This window comes from Benincasa hispida, chromosome 9 (genome assembly GCF_027475165.1).
Source record: "Benincasa hispida cultivar pf3 chromosome 9, pf3_genome.v1.1, whole genome shotgun sequence".
NCBI classification, from domain to species: domain Eukaryota; kingdom Viridiplantae; phylum Streptophyta; class Magnoliopsida; order Cucurbitales; family Cucurbitaceae; genus Benincasa; species Benincasa hispida.
The window spans coordinates 84,587,924-84,610,292 of NC_143486.1; the positions used below are offsets into that span (position 1 = coordinate 84,587,924).

The 22,369-nt window shown below is 32.9% G+C and overlaps 1 protein-coding gene across 2 annotated transcripts; it reads right to left on the reverse strand.

The window, feature by feature from the left end:
• Positions 1 to 5,254: 5,254 nt before the first annotated feature.
• LOC120085687 (CHD3-type chromatin-remodeling factor PICKLE) lies at positions 5,255 to 21,382 on the reverse strand. Of its 2 annotated transcripts, XM_039041826.2 has the most exons (32): positions 21,237 to 21,382; positions 21,023 to 21,086; positions 20,080 to 20,229; positions 19,233 to 19,370; positions 18,982 to 19,136; positions 18,652 to 18,813; positions 18,048 to 18,295; positions 17,870 to 17,965; positions 17,642 to 17,778; positions 17,358 to 17,570; positions 17,117 to 17,224; positions 16,386 to 16,436; positions 16,170 to 16,269; positions 15,323 to 15,465; positions 15,132 to 15,235; positions 14,742 to 14,880; positions 14,438 to 14,607; positions 13,952 to 14,018; positions 13,746 to 13,868; positions 12,927 to 13,036; positions 12,769 to 12,850; positions 11,561 to 11,758; positions 10,565 to 10,718; positions 10,371 to 10,476; positions 10,113 to 10,187; positions 9,458 to 9,519; positions 9,020 to 9,096; positions 8,187 to 8,317; positions 7,430 to 7,811; positions 6,687 to 6,819; positions 5,991 to 6,061; positions 5,255 to 5,887 (listed from the first exon to the last, which is right to left on the reverse strand). In XM_039041826.2, the coding sequence occupies exons 3-32, from the start codon at positions 20,224 to 20,226 to the stop codon at positions 5,384 to 5,386; spliced, it is 4,386 nt and encodes a 1,461-aa protein (XP_038897754.1). In that variant the 5' UTR covers positions 20,227 to 20,229; positions 21,023 to 21,086; positions 21,237 to 21,382; the 3' UTR covers positions 5,255 to 5,383. The 2 variants fall into 2 exon arrangements, with proteins under 2 accessions (XP_038897754.1, XP_090173824.1); XM_090317698.1 differs by lacking the exon at positions 21,237 to 21,382 and having other exon boundaries at positions 21,023 to 21,163.
• Positions 21,383 to 22,369: the final 987 nt, after the last annotated feature.

Below are 22,369 nucleotides of genomic sequence, written 5' to 3' on the forward strand. Positions count from 1 at the left end.
CAATTGAACTATGCTTAGTTTGACATTGATCAATTTGAGTTAATTATTTTGATGAAATATATATGTAAGGGTATTCTCTCATTTTTTTAACATATATTTATCCCGTAGGAATAATTGAAGTACAATAAGTTTAAATTATCTATTTGAAGTACGAAATTCTCCAAATTCCCTTCTCCTATATATAAAATAATGTTTAATTTATTAGTTTTGGTGACAAATTAATAACAATTATTTAAACACATATTTGCATTTATAATAATACAAACCCCATATTTCAACTGTATTCTTTGAATTAACCTTGAACATACTAAATGTAACATCTTGAATAGCAATTTCTTTAAGAATAAGCATCCTTGTTGATCAGATGATTAACATAAACTAATTTAGAGAAATTAAAACTATAAAAGTTACCTAAAACTTTGGACATTATGCACTATCAATTAATTTTTAGATACCAAAATTACTATTCAAAAGATCGATATGGTTCGATTATCCCACTTCGTAATTAGGCTGACTAAGCCAAAAGAAAAAAAAAACCCTAAAACAACCCTTATTCCACATACTCATCTACTAATTTATCAACTAGATGTATGTAACTAATGTTAATAATAGATGTTAAATAGAAATATTATTCTAACTCAAATTTATGAACTGTACTGAAATATAGAGATGAAAGAATAGTCACAACTACTAAAAAGACTATAATTTAATTTATCCTACCATATATATGAAGGGAATGATATAATGAGCTACTCGAGTTAACTAAACATAGCTCGATTGGTTAAAGTATATTATACTGTGATCTCGACTAAAAAATTAGATGATAAGAAAATGACCTTTCATCTGATTTTGCCCTAAATCATGATTATGGTTACGACTATTAATATTTAGTAATGGGTCAACATTATATTGGAGGGAATTCTTCAACTTGTTCATAATACCTATAAATTTTTCCTTTCTGTTCAGCAAAACCCTAATTTTATCATTTTATTTTGCTTTGTTTTCAGAGGTAAAAAAAGTCAATTTGTTGCTATAAACAAGAAAAAATAACCATCCTTTTGCACATGTATGACAAGTTTTTTTTTTTTTTTTTTTTTTTTTTTTTTTTTTTTTTTTTTTTTTTGATAGATAGAATTTTCAAACTTTTGACCTTAACACGATCAAAATCGGAGATAGAATTTTTGAATTTTTGTACTTATTCGCTCAATGTGAATAAATTAAAACTGAGATATATGATGAGGGTGCTACGAGAATATCAATCTAGTTGGGATTCTCTAATGTACCTTCTGACCAACATTTCGTATCTTTCTTTGAAAAGAAAAACGTTGATGTTATGGTGCATGTGACTGAAAGTTAAAACCAGGTAAATGGTCTTAAAGCCATATACAAATTTGCTATTGTTGTTGAAGAGAATTGAAAAGGCAGAGAATAAACTAAGACATAAAGCAAATGGCCAAAGAAACCATCTAGGGTTGATGTTTTTAGGTTAGCTTTTTGAATAATTATGTCACAAATTTGTAACAATTTATTCTACCACAACTTTAGTGTTAATATTGTAGAATAAAATTTAAATTATTTAGGTCGATTTTATTTTTGGTTTTTTTTTCTTTTAATTAAGCCTATAGACATTATTTTCACCTCCAAATTTTTTCTTTATCTACTTTTTACAATAATTTAAAAAACCAAGCTAAAATTTGAAAACTAAAAAAAAAAGGAACTTTTAAAAAATTTGGCTAAAAATTCAATTATTATACTTGAAATGATTATCAAATGGGGTCTTAGTGAATCAAAACGAGAATTATTTTTTTCAAATGAATTGTACGTGCAATTAATGTCTAAATGTTTACATACTATTTCATATAGTTATTTCAATCTGATGAGATTTTCACAAAATAAATTAAATAGAATCATCATTATATCTCTAGTTTCAATTTTGTAACGATATTATCAATCTATTTCAAAATTTATAATGATTTAATTCTTAATATCGTAGTAAATATTATTAAGAGAGTGAATGAAATTTCTAAACTATATAGATAGATAACTAAATTAAGGACCAAAAATGTGTTTTCAACTAAATTGCCGTATATATACCATACAAAGTTAAGGGACAAATTAAATTATAGGAAACTTTTAAGTACAATAACAAAATTATCACATAACCAACACAAACATAATTCAAATAACATAAAGTTTGTACTATGGATTTAAAGATAAGAGATTTGAATCTTCTATCTCACATATTGTAATAAAAAAGAATGATCGTTATAAATTAAAGTTCGGAGACATAAATCGTGACGTTGATGAAAGTTTAAAAACCGAAAGTATTATTATATCTATTTATTAATTAAATTTGTAACGTAAAAGGTTGGTTTTATAAGTGTGGGGTTGAAGATGTTGGAAAAACAGGTTGGCTTGGCATATAGTTATGTATAAATTATGAAATGTGTTTAAATGGAAGCGTGGATTTGAAGCACAGTGATTTTTGTCTCTTTAATGTCTTCAACTTTCCCAACACTTAGCCTTATATTCTGCTCTCTACTTTTATTATTTATTTATTTATTTATTTTTCTCCTCTCCATTCTTTTCCTTTCTAATTCCTCTCCACCTAATTTTGTTTGTTTATATTCTACAAAATTAAAAGAAGAATCCCCCTTTTCCCACACCATACACTTTCAAATTCTTCTTCCCTTTCATATATATTTTTTTTTCATCCCAAATAATTTATTTTTTTCTTTCTTCTTTGCCTAAAAGATTCCACCACCTTCCACTTGCTATATTCTATTTGTAATAGCTAGCATACATTCATAGATCATACATATACACATATGTTAGATAATAAAGAATATTTGCTGCCATGCATGCAAATGAATGGATTTACACATACCTATATTGATAGAATTAATGATGATTAATTTGTTTTATGTTGGTTTAAAAGACAAGAACTTGATGGTTTATTCAGTCGAATTATACATAAATAATCTCATTTTCACGTACTTACTCATTCCAAAATGAAGAAAATATAATTTGTTGCTGTTTAAAAAGGCTAATTTAAGGTTTATCAGTTGAATTACACATAGAAATCTCATTTTTACAAACACCCACATTCCAAAATGAAGATAATTCGTTGGTGTTGTTTAAAAAGTAAGGAACTTTGAGGTTTATCAGTTGAATTATACATAAAAATCTCATTTTTACATACACCCACATGACAGAATGAAGATAATTCATTAGTTTTCTCTAAAAAGACAGGAAATTGATGGTTTATTAGATGAATTATACACAAAAATCTCATTTTTACATACACCCACATGACAGAATGAAGATAATTCATTGATATCTCTGAAAAGACAGGAAATTTGTCATGGTATTATCAATTGAATCCCTGTCTAGTCTGTCAGCTAAGGTAATAAGCCAGAAGGGGCTCTCTTTTTCAGGCTGCTCAAATAATAAACCAATATGTGTATGTTCATGGAGAAATGGTAGAAAACAGGCTTTTGTTTTGTCTTTCACATAATTATTTGTTGACAAATTAATAATAAGACAAACCCACCAGCCAAGTCTTTTTTTCCTCCTTTTCTTTTTTTTTTTTTTTTGTCAAATTTGAGTGGTGGGAAGAGCTTTAGAAAAGATAATATACACTTTTTTTTTTTTGGGGGGGGGGGGGGGGGGGTGTTGTGTTGGGCAGAGGAGTAAGTGGAAGAGAAAGGGAGTTGGCTCCATTATTATTATTATAGTCTAATTGTTAAAGCCTTAAAACATTAAAAAATGAATGGCTACCTCTAGACAGTGTCTTTTAATGAAGAATATGTTGAAATAACTTTGCTGGTGACTTAAGTAATCTTATCTTTTAATTAAAAATCAGTGTAATTGTGACAATGAGGATGGGATGAGGGTAGTAGTGGTCAATAATTGAAACCCACACAAATTTAAATGTATAGATTTACAAGACTAAGATATATTATGATGCATTAATAATTTACATTTTCTGTCACTTTATGATTTTGTTTTAAGTAGTTGCATGCGCACCTTATTTTATTTAGATTGAATACTTCTCAAAAGTAATATCTTAGGTCCTTAGAATTTCAAATCATTAGTTTTTAAGTTTTGACAATAAAAAATATCGATGAAAATGTTAAATATTTAGACCTTTGTTGGGTAACTATTTGGTCTTTTACTTTTTGTTTTTAAAAATTAAGCCTATAGACATTATTCTCACCTCCAAATTTCTTCATTTGTTATCTACTTTTACTTATGGTTTAAAAAACAAGCCAAATTTTAAAACTTAAAAAAAAGTTTTTGAAAACTTGTTTTTGTATTTAGAATTTGACTAAGAATTCAACATTGTACTTAAGATGCAAATTATTGTAAAAAATAAGAAGAAATAGACTTAATTTTTAAAAATAAAAAATAAAAAACAAAATGATTACCAAACGAAACCTTAAAATTTCATATTAACAAAAGCTAGGAGCAAGGGAGATGAGAGAGTAAAACTTTTGTTTTATTTTATTATTTTATGCATCAGCATTAAAATAATAAAAAGATTACTATATAGTAAAGAAAAAATGTTATTAGATACCTTTTATACCTATTTCTCAAAATTGATGTACTAAAAGTGCACATGTTAGAAATTTTGAATTTTGATCAAACAAAGAGACTAGACCAAAGAAAGAAAGAAAAAAACTATAATTTTCAAGCTATCAAAATTTCGAGAGAATGGTTATAATCGCTTGGAGCCTTGAAATCTTACTCTTTTATATATAAATTAATTATAAGATAATTAATTAAATGATAAAACTATCAAAAATATTTTTAAATATAACAAAATGTCACAATATATAATAGCAATTTTACTATATTTGTAAATAAGTTGTTTGATTGTCCTTTTATCATAAATTTTGGTTTTGCAATGCAAGTGTCCAATGACAAATGTCATTTGTTGTAGTCCTGTAATGACTATGGTTAGTTTTTCTTTTAAAAAATAATTAATTAAAAAAAAAACAAAAAAGTGTGTATCATACACACATATACATATGCATATACACACACATATATATATATATATTTGTGTATATATATATTATTTATTAGGAGGAGAACAAACAAAAAACAAAGAATCCTCTTGTAGTTAACCTTCCTGTGGCCATAAGTTGAATATGAAGAGGAAACCTCTATTCATTTCAACCCCAGAAGTTGAAGAGTGCATAAAAATTACCGACACGGTAAAAATGGCTTCAAACACAACTCTAAAAAGGACACAAATGGGAGTCCGTATTATTAATTATAATCAACACTTTCCTTTTCCTTTCCTTTTATATTGTTACAATTCTTACATTAGGTGAAAAATCAGAAGAGAAACTAATGGTGAACTGCTTGTATTTCTCTAATCATCTAACACAATCACCCCCGACTTACGTTCGATGCTATGTTCTTCTGCTGCATAAGTGTCCTCGCTCCATTCAACGTCCATTTCATCAACACTACTTCTCTCCGGTAGAGTTGCAGATTTTGGCTGATCGGGGTTTGGATCTTCAGAGGCTGGAACGTGAGCAGCAGATGGTTCGGGCTTGTTGCTTTCTTTTTGAGGTTTGGATTCTGTCAAGGGATCTACCTCCATGTTTGTGGCAATACGAGTCTTTTCACCGTCTGTGAGTGATGATTTAAGGCCAACATCGGTGCTTGGTGATTCAACGACTGCAGGTCGCGGAGCAGAATCTGACGACCATTGTTCTTTAGTGGGTTTTGGCTGTGGAGAAAGAATTCGGTCCACATCTTCCATTATCTTCTCCAGAGGGAGAAGGTTATTTTTCAAGCCTGAAGCTGCATGGTGGCTCCCAGTAGGCGCATGCACCAGCTCTCTACAATTTTCATTCACAACCTTGCACATCTGCCAAGGAAATGGATGCCAAATGAAAAACTCGAAACTGGTATTCATGAAGAAACGCTCATCGAGCAACACCATTAATCATTTAACGAGCAAAAGAGGTTACCTCATTGTAAAGCCGGCTTAATTCCAATCTATCAGGATTGTCATCACAAGCAGTAGAAGTTTCCCCTGAAGCTGCACAGGCAAAATACAGTTCACCATCTGTCTGTTGCCAAAGAATCTTGGAATTTTTTTTTACCAAGTGAGTTAAAAAGATGATCTGTGTACAAACGTCTAATTCACTAAGACCCAGTAACCATTTTGTTTTTAGTTTTTGAAAATTAAGACTATAAACATAAACTTTACCTCTAAATTTCTTGCTTTGTTATCTACTTTCTACCTAAATCAAACCAAGTTTTGAAAACTAAAAAAATAGTTTTTAACAACTTGTTTTTGGAATTTGAAATTTGGCTTAGAATTCAAATATTTTACTTAAGATAGATGAAACTCATCATAGGAAATTGAGATGATATAGGTTTAATCTTAAAAAAAGGGGAAACAAAAACAAAATAATCACCAAATAGGACCTAATTAATCATTAACAAATGATTCTGTCAACCATTGTCATTTCCACTCTAAAGTTTCCATAAATATACAGATAGGTCGGTCTTGAGCAAGCACTGAACCACAACGAAGTTTATGAATGCTATTGTTTTTTTTCATAAGAAAATGATATGAAATTTTTCATAAAGAGACTAATGGTTTGAGATAGAATGCTATTATTAATTAAGCAATGAATTACTTGAGAAAAGAGGCTTACAAATTGGATCTACTTGAGGCAACTGATCCACCTTTTGAGTATCAGTCTCCACAGCGTTAGCACCTGGCGAATTTGAAACCTTGGATTCATTCTCAATATCTTCACTTGTAATATCATTTGCTTTCGTGTCACCCTGGGAGTAGGAAGGGAAAAGAAAAGAAATGAGTCCACAGGGAACTGAAGCTTGCTTCACTAGATAGCAACGCAAAAGTACCAAATTTTGTAGAATGTATATACTAAATTAACCGCTTTCATTTATATCTGCATATGTAATGCTCATAACAATATAAATAAAACATGACAAAATCAAAGACATAAAGAAGAAGAAGCTAGTAATCTTGTTATGCAATGAAAAAATTAATTTGATATAACGATGTTCAAAACCCAACAATAAAATTTAAAAAAAAAAAAAAAATCAAATCGAGAGTGACAATCTAGCATGTCGCAAACCAAGCTACAAAAACTCAATAAGAACCCCTTCTGTTTGAAATTTCTGAGTAAGACCATGACTAGTATCTTTGTCATTTTAATGACTCAATTTAGCAACCTGGGTCCACGACTAAAACTAGAATCTTCTCGTCCCCTTCCTAGTTCCTTTAATAATATGTTGAAGTAAAGCAAAATATGGAAGCAGGCATAGGATTATGGCGGCATTCATTTGTGTTCTTGTTTTCTAACGTTAACATTGAGACATAATCTTAATAAGCCACAGCAACTACACTACCTTGAAGTTCAGAACTTACAAAGTATTCTTTCTGGTACTCTGCATTCAGCCCTTTTTCCAAGAGAAGCACCCTTTTCTTGACGAACTCAACCTGTCGTCGCTGCATATCTCTAAAATGATAATAAATAGATGAATCTTGATACAACTGGGATTGGTTAGCAGTATCAGTTCCTCCTCCCTGCACATCAGATGAAGCATCGTTTCCACCACCATTTTCCTTTTCCCTAGACTCGATTCCAGCTGCTTCAGTGTTTGGTATGTTTCCACCATTCTGAACTAGAGAACCAGTTTGTCCAGGAACAGGTAAGTTTATGACAGGCAGATTCAATTCCAGACAAATCACCTCTTGAATCTTGAGGTCCTTGTCATCAATAATCGCTTGCCATCTACCGTAGCCATGCCTTAAGATTTGAAAATTTGAAGATTAGTGTTGGAAGATCAAAGCTTTAAAAAGAAAAAAGAATCTGCAACCAAGTCTCATGAATAGATATCTGCCCATCAAATAGATCACCTAATAATATTAGTCACTACTTGATATGCAAGAGAGCAAGAGGACCTATCAACATCTTCATCTATGACTAACATGCTCGGATGTCAAACTTATATTATCCCTATGCTAGACGAGGATTTAGCATTTCTAGAATTGAATCTATCAGACATTTGTGAAAATCCGTGTATGCATGCATAGATAACCCTCATTCACAGCAATATCAAGTCACCAATGAAAAGGAGAAAAACCATAATACAGTGAGAAGCAAGCTTGGGAAAAACCATACTTCAGAACAGCAAGCAGCAACAATCTATCGTGTTCTTCCTTCCAATGTTTTCCACCTTTTAGTCCTGGGTAACGGGATAAAATGTCATCTGTGAAAAGTGGAGCACTCGGATTTTCTGGGACAAATTTCGCCTATAATTCCACCAAAAAAACAAGAAATGATCTCATAAGTAACGTGCATTTGGGAAAAAAAAAATGAAATGTGAAAAGATTAATACAAAATCAAAATAAAGGAGCACTTAGTGTAACAAAAATAATCATCTAACATGAGGCCCTCCTTTAGTTGAGCTGTGGGAAGGGGTTATCTCTACACCTAGCCCCTAGCCTTTAGGTTGTTCTTTAGTCTTCAAATGAATATATTTCCTCATTTCTTACCTTTCTCTAAATAATAATAATAATAATATAAAATTAAAAAAAAAAAAATACTAACACATGTCTCGAGTTCTGAAATAAAAACTTCAACAAAATTGAAACCCCAAGTAATCATACGAGAACCTTCCCCAATTTGTGTTGACTGCAGAGTCCCCCTAGCAAAACCATGGAACTTAGCTGATTTTTCCATTTCCCACCAATTTTTTCCATTTCAAATTAAAACTATATTAATCTTTTCCAGCCAAATAATCCTCCAGAGTGTTGATTTTATAAGTTTAATCTATCGTAATTTGCTTTTCTCATGAAAGGATGACTGCATAGCACTTACGCCACAGATCCCTCCACAGAAAAATGAAAGCCCCAAAATAGTCCATAAGTTGTAAACTAGAATTCCAAATCTTCAAGCTAAAAGGCAAGGAATTACAACAATATCACAGGAAAATAAACAAAATTACAGCTTACTTTATCCCTTATCAAGAGTAAAACTGCAATTCTGATTAGCACATCTTGTATTCTGAGTCCTTCTTTGGGAACGCCATCTAAACGGAACATCAAGAATATTAAGATATTAGTATCTCACAAAGAGGGAGAAACAGCAGTATGCTTGTTAAAGCTTCATTTTCAGTCAGCATTACTGTTGAGAGTCCACATATCACTCCTCTTTTTTTCTTTTGACTAATAACTGGGATGTTTTCATATTAAAACTACCGTATATCTCGAGCACTATTCAAGTTCTGATTACCCCTCTTTTTTGTGCAAAGCTTCTCAGGTAGGTGTCTTGATGGAGGGGGTGGTTTTCTGCTGAATTCATTGTTTAACCTTTCTGTAAATTTTCTACTATCTTGATGAAAGTTTTGTTTTCTTACACACAACATAGACACGACATTAAGGATATAATACCTGAAAAGTTGGGGGAATCGGTGATATCTTCAGCAATGTGAGATAAGAAAAGAGTCCCATATCTGAACAAAAAGCAGTGATTGTAAATCAACACATCATACATCCAGAAAAAGGATACTTTTTCATGAAGTAAAGACGAAAATGATCTAAAAGAAATTTCAGCACCCCTGAAAAAGATAACAAAGGTCCAACTTAAGTTTGGTAACTTCAATTTTTGCTCCCAATATGAACGATCAGTAGATATTAATAAAATTAATGCAGGGAACACCCAAAAAATCATACATATATATTATTCGTTTCATATTGAAAAAAATAAAATAAAGAAAAAGATACTTGCACAACCTCTTATTCCATTGTTTTTCTTTTCCATTGGTTCTCTCATATAGTAAAACCCTAAGTCTCATGCATAAGGACAACCTATTCTTTTAATAGCATTTGTGCTATTTTAGCAATTTGAACTTAATACTACCCAATGATAGGTAAAAGTTAGGCCTACACCAGAGAGAGAGAGAGAGAGAGTATTGTGGTGTAAGTCCTATTTATCCACATTTCAACCTTTTTTAAGGAAAGAGTAAAAGATAAAAACAAAAACCTCGACATGATAATAACTCAATACCTACAGTTCCTTTCATAAAGTAGAATTCACATCACTTACTCCTTTATTTCTTCATAAGTCTTCTGCTTCATCCGAGATGTAAACTCCTTCCAGTCAAAATCCCCAACCCCAAACCTGTATCAAGTAAATCAACTGTTAACAGCATAGAAAAGGAAAACACGGAAAAAGTGAACATTGGTACAGCCTCTCTTACAGACGTGAGAATGTAGGCAAGGACAGAAGCACTCACAGGTTAAAGATAAAAAAGCGAAGCAGAGACAGCAAAAATAAAAATAAAACACAAATGTTAGCAAGAACCTCATTAAATTTTGCACAAATGCAGCCCTTTGATTTTGGTTGAAACCAAGAACTCTAAATGATCTTCCTTCCCCTTCCATTAAGGGAAGTGGCTCGGTGCTATCCACTGGAAATCAAACCATGATGAGTCAAAAACAATAAGAAAAGAGATTATTACGCAATCAGAGTAAAAGGGTGCATATAGAAAAATATACCACGGGATTTCTTCCGATGTGGCTTTCTCGCAGAAGGAACATCAGGAGAATTTGCTTCACCTTCAGTCAAATCAGCTTCATAGTTATCATCCTCCTCACCCTCGGAGCTTACATCTTCAAGTCCAGCTAGGTCATCTTCTTCAACAGATACCATCTGCTTTCAAAGTTTACATCGCCCAAACTTCAATCAGTAATGACTCAAAACACTATTTGAAAGAAACTGGTCAGCATTTTTATTTCAATGAAGCTCTTTTTTTCTTTTTAGTAATATTAACATTTCATGATAAATGTGGAAAGTGAGCGCGAATTACTAACTAAAAAGATAAACTATAATGATTAAAAGGGTGCTTTATTTTGTGGGACAACCAACTCCATAAAACTACTAAATGAGGAAAAAAAAAGTCACAGAAAAGCTCTCTATTTCTTTCACCCATAAGCCTTCTATAATTCTTTTGATTACTTTTATAACCCTGTACAGTTCCTCGCCTCCAATTGGAGCAGCCAACACAAACTCTTTTGTAATTACACCACTTTATAAACCGAACTAGATTGAAAGTTTTCCTATGAAAACAACCACTTTCATTGAGAAAGAATGAAAGAATACACGGGCAAATAAAAAAAAACAAACCCCCAGCCAAAAAGAAGAAAGCACCCTATAAAGAAAGGGACTCCAACTATGCACCATAGTACCTAAGAGTAGAGGAGGGGAAACCTAAAGCGATCGAAAGGTTTTCTTGTAATCCCTTTTGGTTAGGGAAGGGAAAACTTCGTCCCTTTGCCCGTTAGGTTGTCATGGTTAGTTTTCTTGGAATGAAGTGGTAGTAACCAAGCAAAAAAGAGAAAGTCAAACATCTTTCAACTGACAGATAACCACAAGGAAACTTGAGAAAAAATAGTTGTTTTACAACTTTAATAACGTGGCACTATTTGAAGGAATTGCATCAATTATGACTGCATGTACAACAATGATGCCATACAATCACTATTGCAACTGACCTGCTTACGGCTCCTCTTTCCTTTACCCAACGTATTAAACTCTTCTATCTTATGCACTTCATATTTATCCTTCAACAACTCTTCCCAATAGCTAGCTCTTTCCACGTTGCTTGCAACAGGCTTACTTTCCACGGGTGCCCTTTTCACTGCCTCTTCTGCTGCAGCCTCCACCTCATCAATATATTCAAAATTTGCCACCTGCAGCACATAGATTATGTCTGCATCACTCACAAAATGATAACGAACATATGTTGCCCAAGAAAACACAAAAGTGAAGCAGATTTTGTAAGCATTTGGTATGTGAAAGAAAATCGCATGGAAATTTCAAGTTTGTCCTCAGATTGTTGCAATTGTTTTGGCAAGCTAAAACAAGTGTTTTAGTGAAGCACGCAGTATATAACCACTTGCGCAAGATAATTAGTTAAATACTTCCTCGAAAAGCACTTCAACTGTTCTTTTATCTACTTTTAGAATTTTCCGAAAGTTTTTTTTTATTCTAAAAAAATTTTAAAGACGCGCACACTTTTTACTGCTCTTTAAAATTTTAACCAAATATTGCCAATTTAAAGAGGGCACTTTTAATCCTCATTAAGCATGCCAAACAAACATTAAATAAGAAATCCAAAAGGAAGAGAAAGGGGAACATAAATTCAATGCTAAGTTATGGCATGCTTGCTCCATAAATTGCAAATAAATACTGTAATCTGAGGGGCAGTATAACACAATGACAATAAATCAGTCTGACAACAATACAGCATGATAACACCCAAAAAAAGGATCAAAAAAATAATTTAAACTCTGGTAAAATGGCATGTCCAGTAGAGGTATAGACCAGAAAATACCAAGCAACAATAAAGGATAAACAAATAAACTAACACTTCATAAATTCAGAAAATTAATCCTCCCAAGCCTCTTTTCATCTTATAATAGAGAACATTGTTTACTTCTTTTTTCAGTAATTGCCAACCCCCATCCAATATTCCAAGAGAGTGTAAATTGAACACCAGTGGCTAGGAAGAAAACCATAAGGAGGGAAGAGAAGAGAGAAAGGGAAGAGTAATTAAGTAATTGATATACCATTGATGATTGGATAGGGTAAAAACCATAGGGAGAGCTTGATATAGAATTAAAAATAACGGAGAATAAACATGCAGCTCAACTGCCAAATATATATGACTGCACAAGAAAATAATTAGTGTAAATAAAACCTTAAAGGCCTTCAAAAATTCATCGTCCTCTTCCTCATCAACAGTTGCATCATCATCTCTAACTTGATCACGGTCCAGCAATCTGTGTGAAATGGTAAGTATAAGATCTAATGTCATTTATATAAATAGCTGTTCAAATTAGAGAAGTTAAAAGTTACCTGTCTATTGCAGCATCATCATAATGAATTTGACGAGATTTTCCTGCCTCGTCATTCTCGTCGGCAAATAATTCCTTCGAGCCATACCTTATAATATCATCTAGTTCTTCCTGAATTAAGAAGACATAGGCAAAATGTTCAGTCAAATGGAGATCGCATAGAACTTCAAAATTCCCTATGCAACTTTCTTAACATCTTGAGCTTTGGTCACAACAAAAACAGAAAAATGCTTTCCAAACGAGCTGTAAACCTAGTAACAAAACTGAATAATGTATTCATGTACGTACAACCAGTCAATGGAAGATCAATGTCATATTTTCTTTTGGTATTCTTTTTCTTCAAGTGTTGGATCAAGCTTCTTGGGTGCTCTGGTGTGAACTGAAGTTTCCCAAAATGACAGAAAATAAGTTTTCTCACAGCTTCTTTGTGGCCAAAGTTAAAGAGATGGGCCCTTTAGGGAATACCTCCTATGTTAGGAGTAGAGAATCTTAGATTAAAGTGAGGGTTACATTTTGAGAATGTTGAGAAGTTAGAGCCAAAATTTAGCTTCTATATGGCATATACTATCAAAAGAATTTTTGTAGCTACAGCAAATTGTTAAATCTTTTGACCTAGAACCCTTTTCTGTAATCTCCTATTCTTGTGAATATTTTCTCCTACAATTGCAATGGAAATCCTTTTTTACCTACTGTACATTCATCTTTGATATCGGTAATGAAGATGCAAGTTCACCTTTTAATAGCAAAGCACCAAGTATCAATTCAACATGGGTTGTAATGACTTAAAAATATAACTACACATATTAGATCATTTCTATACCTGATTAATGTTTTGAGCCTTCAGCCTTCCGACAACCAAATGCTCTAAGACCATCTTCTTCTTTGTCATTTGCATCATCCTTTCTTCAATGGTCCCTCGTGTTACTAGCCTATAAATCATTACCTGCAACATCCAACGAAGCACCCAAGTAAAAACAGAAAGCAGCTGCTGTAATTTACAACATTCCAAAAGAGAATATTCAAGACCTTGTTAGTTTGCCCAAGTCGATGAGCCCTAGCCATAGCCTGTAGATCAGCATGGGGATTCCAATCACTACACATGGACATTAGTAGAATGATATCGATTAATAAAATTGAAGGAATGGAAGATTCTAAGCTGGCTGAATGACAACTAATTAAAAACCTAGAAAAAGTCTTTCACCATTCAGTAATAATCATACGCATTCTCATATGTAAATCATCCATATAATTAGCAGAGTCATCATCTATCAAGAATCACCAGTCTAGAAATATTGGAACAGAGACATTTTTCACTAATGTTCGAAGCTACTGATACCACAATACTGATTGGTGTTTTGGGGTGCAGCCAAGTGACTTCGTAAGCATTCAAGTCTGGTGAGTGGTGAAGACAACAATTATTCTATTAAAATGCTACAGTAATATCATAGCAAGCACATTTGCCAGAGAAAATAAAAATGAACTGCAAAATATAAAATGAGAATATTATCACACCTGTCATATATGATAACTGTGTCAGCAGTTGCAAGATTTATTCCCAGACCCCCAGCTCTAGTAGAAAGCAGAAAACAAAATCTGGAGGAATTCTTGGCATTGAACCGATCTATTCGAATTTGTCTTTCGGCTCCACCAACCTTGCCATCGATCCTTTCGTACTGCCATTTCTGACTCGGAAAATAATCATAAGAATCAGACTTCAACTCAAAAGTGTAGCAGTTTCTGCCTTTTTCTTCAATAAGATCAGCTACTGCTTGTTTATAAGACAGCTTTTATGGTCTTGAATAAAGATGTACCGTACCTTGTAACTGCAATAATCTTCCAGCAAGTCCAACATGTGTTGAAACTGTGTATATATGAGAACTCTATGACCTTGTTCTTTGAGTCTCACCATCATCTTATCCAACAAATGCAGCTTCCCGGAAGTTTCCAAAAGCTGTCTGTCAAGTTACATACAACCAATAGGAATAAAAATTTGATACATAACTAGCACTTGCTCTAACTCTCAGCTTGTTGATTGTTAGCATACCACAATGTTCTGTATATAGTATATATAACTCAGCCATATAAAATTCTTCTGGAAACAAAATATGAAGCATTAAGATAGAGACAACCATAGCGAAACTATAACTTTCTATTTCCCAATCTGACTATTTAACATGGAAGGCTGAAGATCAAGGTAGAAAAATACTTATACGCTTCTTCAGCATCTTCTATATCTGGCTCAACTCCTTCTAACATGTAAGCATGACAACAGAGCTTCCGCAATTCCATAACAACGTTGATAAGAGAAATCTGATAGAAAGTTCTAAACTTCAACAACCTTATAAGTTTCAAACAGGAAAGGAAAGAATAGTAGAGACAGCGAACTTGTAATGTTACCTGTGCACCACCACGGCGAGTTAATAATTGATAGTTACGAGTTAAAATGGCTTTGTAATATTCTTTCTGCTTACTACTTAGTTCGACACGCAAAATAAGTTCTTTTTTAGGGGGCAGGTCCTTCATGACGTCTTTCTTGACCCCTGCAAGAAATTAAAGATTGGCAAAAACACTTCTAACTCAAAATGATTTTTTTCTTTTATGAGTCAAGTGCTTTCATTGAGAAAAAATAAAGAATACAAGAGCATATAAAAAAACCAAGCCCACAAAATCCCTTAGAGAAGGGATTCCAACTAAGTAAAATGTTTCTAAGGGATTCTAACTCAAAATGATTTAAAACTAAAGGAGACAAAAATATTCTCTTTGTACTGTGAAACTAATAACGCAAAAAAACTAAACTGCAATAAAAATTGTCAACTTGGACGCTCCTCAACTATTCTTCCAAGACAAACAGTCTCACCCTATTACATTTTAATGCCAATATGAACATTTTCATTGAATTACGCCAATTAATTGTCTTTTACAATTACCGTCCTCGAATATTTCAAAATTAAAACCTCAAGTGAAGGAGGGCTATATTTCAAAACGAAACCTATAGTAAAGAAGGACATAAACTAAAGCAAATGAAGAATTACTTGTAAGTATTTAGAAACGACTACAAGAGAGCAATAAACTAAAGCAACTATATAGAATCGCTGATAATAATGTGATTACAGTATAGCTGTAAATAGAGTTCCCTGGATTAAAGGAAAGAAACAGAGTATAAAAACAACAGGAGTATAAAACGAATATTGGCACTCCAAACAATCAAGTCAATCTGTCACTAGACAAACTTTAAGAGCCTTACTTCTCAGGAGATGAGGAGCTAACATTCTGTGAAGCCTCAAGATTTGCTCCTCTTGATTGATATCTCTGAACTCCTCTTGGAACTCTTCTAGACTTCCAAACTGAAATAATATACACATCCAAAGTGATCAAATCCTAATAAATTCATTGATCATGTTTGAATGATTTATAACCAACACATGCATTATATCTGATTTGATTGGAGTGTCCTACTAACCTTCCCCGCGTCAAGGAAGTGCATGAGCATGAAAAGTTCATCAAGATTATTCTGAAATAAAACAAGTAACGGTGAGAAAAATGCAGGCATACCCTCTTTATAAATTTGGCTATATGCATTTACATATGCAAACACTTTGAGAGATGTGACATTTAAAAGAGAAATCACACCATTTAAAAGATATTTTTAAAAAATAAATGTTTACAAAATAGTAGGAAACGTAACAAGCAAACTAAACCAAAATACTTCAAATTAGACCACAACAATAAAAGGACCCTCTTTTCAACATGTTGAAAGGCAAGAGGTTCTCTATGAAGAAGTCAAAGCTTCCACGTTTGAAGTAATTCATTCAACATGTTGAAATGCTCCAAATACCAATGACACCATCATATTTGGATACGTACATAAGTGCATACATACATATATATGTATACACACACACACATGTATACACATACACACAAGCGTGCGCGCACACATATATAATAAAATAAAAATATAAGTATCAATAGAATAGTTAACTACATCTTCCATTTTCTTTTCAAGCGGCAAACTAAGAACAGAACTTAAACCTATACAAAATTAAAAAGGAAAAAATTTGTTATCCACAACACTGAAAAGCCCTGATATTCAATAGCAATGAGAAGTCCAAACCAAATAAATTACATAACTTAAAGCCAAAACCATAGTTGACCTGTGATCTTAATGTATTAATATAACCTAGAACAAACCTGAAGAGGAGTTCCAGTCAGGAGTACACGAAGGTTACTTGAAAACTGTTTCAATGAAGAAAATAATTTTGAATCCTTATTCTTAAGCCGGTGGCCTTCATCAACAATCTATAGAGAAGTCAGCAATAAGAAAAAAAATCCTAGGTCAATTATGATACCTCAAACTTTAACATAGTTTGCAACAAACAAACATCATAGATCAAGAATTAATTATAAAGATAAACTAATGGCAGAGTCTCACCAAGGATTCCCATTTTATAGGCTTCAGTACTCCCACATCAAAGTTAATCATCTCATATGATGTTAGCAGAACATCAAACTTGATTCTATCTTGCTTACTTTCAGTAACAATTTGGCCAGATTTCTTTTTCTTCACCTTCTTATGATTCCTTGGAAAGTAAAATTCATATTCCCTTATAACCGCACGAGCTTGGGCAGTGCCCACATACATAACCTGCAGCAAACATATTAACATAATGCAGCCCAACAAACATTATGATGAATTAATAACCAACAGATACGTACAACATTCATATGAGGAGCCCATGTAGCAAATTCACGTTCCCAATTTCGAAGCGTTGAAAGTGGAGCAACCACCAAGTGGGGAGATAGATTCTCTTCATAAAGGGATGCTAAAAAGGCAATACTCTGTATGGTTTTTCCTGTAGCCAATTAGAAAAAGGTTTTCTCAAGTTAAAGGTCAAATGGAACCTCTTTCTACACTCCTTTATACTGAGAGGACCAATAACTCACCAAGCCCCATCTCATCAGCAAGTATAACATGAGTTTGCTTGGACCAAGAAAAACGTAAGAAATTCAATCCTTCAAGCTGATATGGATGCAATGTTCCTTCATTTGGACCAAAAAGTCAGCTTATCACGTCTGAGGAAAATATAGTATACAACACTAAAGTATAGAAAAAAATTTATACCTCCAGAAAGAAACTGAGGACTACAATCATATTGTTGGAATTCTTTTTGTTTTTTCTTTACCTCACCAATATCACCATGGCTGCTTTTGTTCTTATTAGAAGACTGTTTACGAGATCTAGACTGAATTTTATGGAACTTATCAATTTCAGGCTGAAAGGCAGAGATGTCTGATTCAAATTCCCAATAACATTCATCATAAGAAAGTTCTTTATATTTCACAAAATATTCTTTTTCTTCATCATTTCCCCTACATTCAAAAGAAGCATTCACATCAATCAGTTTCCGCTCCATCATTCTAATTCAAATTGATTGTAATATTAAACAGGAATGCAATGCGTCACGTCAAAAAGATCTACAGCCATATAAGAGAAATACTGGTTTAACCTATTGTGTATATTCAAACTTTTTACGGCATGAAGAATTGTATCAAAGCAGTCACAACAACAACCAAGAAGAAGAATCCTTCTGCGTTGAAACAAATGGACATAAAAATTGAAAAGTAGTGGTATATCAAATTTTGTCATCCCACAGCGCCTGGGCATTAGAAAATATTGCAAAAAAATTATTTAACCTATGCAAAAAAACTCCAAGAAAAGAACAAACCTGCAAGCAAGAATCCGGTCCACTGTTGTCCATTCAGGTCGAATAGCAACGTAATCTTCCTCGGCATTGTTGTTCGAAGACATTTGCTTATGAAAATTGTTTACTTTAGTCCTCAAGCGAGGATGCGTTTTAAAAGCTTTTATAAATTCTTTCTCAGGCACCCTGACAATTAAAAATAAAAGGAACAGAATAAAAGATATGACACAAATTAGGGAAGCTGTAAGTAATACTACTACGTAGATGAATACATATACAAACACACACACACAAACACAAAGGGGAAAAAAGGGTAAACAACTCCAGAAGTAAGAAAATATCAAAATAAATTACCATGTGCAATGTAGATAAGATAACCCCTTCCACTTTACAAGATATTGTTTCACAAAAATTTGCTTTGAACCAAGCTTTGATGCATCGCTGTCCCCGGCAAGAGTAGGCCGCATTTCGCAATCCAATATTTTATCAATATCACTTAGAGGGCTAACCTGTGAGATGAAATAGATGGGGAAAAAATTGGCTAACAAAAGAAGATACAAAGTCTACACAAAAAAAAAAATCAGGTTCCAAGAAAGGAATCGTACACATTCAGGGCACCTCCAATTGTTAGGGAGAGGAGCTTTCAAGGGTGGAAATAGACATTTAGGATGGTAATCATATGTACAGGTTTCACAGGAGAGAAGATTCTCACTTTCTCCACAAGCTTGACATGCATCTTCTTTCTGCCAGAGGATGTGAAAGGACAGCAAAAATTAAATACACTTACAAAAAGTAGACTAGGAAGTCCTATTAGGAAATATGTACATGATAATAACAGAATAACACCAACACGTACACTTACAAGAGCTGTAAATATTACACGAAAGCATGAGAACCGATCCAAAACAGAATTCTATTAAATTATGATTCCACTTGATACTGCCAATTGATGATCGAAACTTTCCAGAATAACCCTAAGATAAAATTTTAAATATACATACATCCTTCTCATTCAAACAAAAACCATTTTTCTAATTACGCAGGTATTCTGATAAAGTCCTTGGTAATTAGGGATAGCTTGAGAGATTATAAGAATGGGCTTTAACATATTTGATTTTTTTTTTCTTTTGTAAAGTTATTGAAAGGTCTGCATCCCTTCAATGTAAATTTGTACCACCTACACAGAGAATGTAACTTGGTACTGCCTAAGCATACTAGTGAACAAAAAAGAATAAGTGTGTCCCATTTACCACCAACAAATGTTTTCTAAGAAGTCACATTTTCATTGGGCTCATATGTACATGAAATGAAAATAAGAGGAGCCTTTAAAATTTAGTTCGACAACATATATATATATATAGCAAGTAAAACTATTTATTTAACCATCAAATTGAAATATGACAGAAAAAGACCACTGAGCCTTGAATTGAAACATAAGAAAAGTAAACAAACCTTGTCATCCCTCTCCAATCTTTCAAATATCTCTTGCGCTGAGCCAGGTTTTTTATGCTTATAATCAAACTCTTCGTCTGACTCATCGAGATTATACACTGGCCTTCGTTCTGATCTAACACGAAGCCTCTCAACCAGGCTACTCATTTTCTGCACCAAATCATAATGTCAGTAAACACAACAACACTTTGTGGAAATTAAAAAAAATAATGGAACAAATTCCTCTGGATGGGTATTAACAACTGCAATAACAAGATAACTACATGAACAGTATGCATAGTTGAAAATGGTAAAAAGGTTCTCAATTCTAGGGTTTGCTTGGTACGAACCAAACGTATGAATCATGTGAAACGCCTAACAAAGAAGGAACTATAGAATAAAATCCTACGTCAGAGTTGCACAGATGCAAATACATTACCATAAAAAGATCCAAACAGACATGAATGCATGGAAGAACTCTACAGAACACACGATGACAGTATTAGATTTCCAACACGCAACACGATGAACAATTTCTCAAACATATATATGTATACATACGTACCGTTCAACAATAAAACCCATAAATGAAAACAAAATTATAACAAAACAAAGATTTCAGCATGAGCTGAAAAGGAATGCAGCCGAGCATGTTCAATCTCAAAAAAAAAGGAAGAGAACGAACGCATGACCACCAAATGCCATTGCCATAACGACGATGAATTCGCATTTCTCAACAAAAGAAAATCAAGCATTTCATCACCACCAATAAAACCTAACACACGTTTCTCAAAACAATAACACAACCCAGAAGCAAATTCATCAATTTTACACAACCCCATCAACAACATTTACAAAAGAGATACAAAAAATCCATCCCCAGTTCATAAAACCAACTACAGAGAACTAGACAGACTTAACTTGAGGTATTAATGTAGCGGGAGAGAAAAAACAGAGAAATTACCGAAGACCACCGGATCTTGGAGAAGATATATTATCGGAAATCTGCCGGAACCCACAACTGAAGTCTGGAGAGAAAGTAAAACCAAAAGAGTAAAACACGGTGTGAAGAGAGAGAAAGAAGAGGGCCCTTAATCTCCCAAAGAGACAGTGGAGTCTCCTGTAGGAAGATTAACAGAAAAAAGCGGTAAATAGGAAGTGAAGAAGGAGAATTTTACTCAGATCATCGTCTCGCCTTGATTTTCAACAGAGAAGACGATCTTTAATTCTTACATTACTCATCTGTAGACAGTAATGGTTGCTTTTTGATACAGAGAATTTTGAGGAAGGGGCCAAAAGCGAAGCCCTTACCAAAGCAAGTGCTACTATTGACCTTCTCAAATGGGCTTTTAACTATTTTGGGCTTTTTTTCTTTAAAATAAATAATTCTTGGAGTCTAATATGTTCTTGTTCTTGGAGGGTTGAAATTGATAAAATTTTGGCTGTTTTGGATAATCTTCCTGATTTTCTAGTATAGATATATGGAAGTAATCTATATATAGTAGTTAATGATAAATGATTGATCATGTTAGATCTGTTCGTTCTTGGATTAAGAGATATTTTGGATTGACTTAATTATTTGACTTGTAGATCTGTCCAAATTCCTTGTTTTATTTCAGTTTAGTGCATTAATAGTTAGCATTAAATAAACGGTTTGGTTCGTTATTGAGTTGAGAGATGTTTTTTGTTGATTTAATTATTTGTGTTGTAAATTTATTGGATTTGAGCGTTACTTACGATTTAGTGAATTAGTAGCCAACTCTTACTTTATTATTTAATACTCTTAATTGGAATAGTTCGAATGGTTAATATTATTAATCATAATTGAATTACAGTAATTTGCCCACGTGGTTCTAATATGTTTTAATTAGAATAGTTAGGTCTATTTTTTTTACCAACTCATGTTTCAATGACCTTTGTGTGTGTGTGTTTTCCTATTTAATGTATACATCATTGAATTGTTTTTTTTCATAACTGATTGACCGCACCAAATAAAGAATTGGAAAATGTTAAAATTGTCATTCTAAACATAGTTTAGTAGATAATGCATCAATTATTCCAAGCGTTGATGGTCCAATCCCCACACCCTACAATTGTTGGGGGAAATCTAGTCATATATAAAACTCAAATGAATTTCATAAATGCACCATCCCATTAAATATATATGGATGCGTTCGTTTGCAAGACGTGAGTGTACCATTATTTAGAAGTATGACAAGTTATACAAATATTCCATAGTTATATGACCCATGTGGTGATTATGATGGTAGTTAGTCAAATACAATATCTCATGCCATGGGGATCAAGTAGA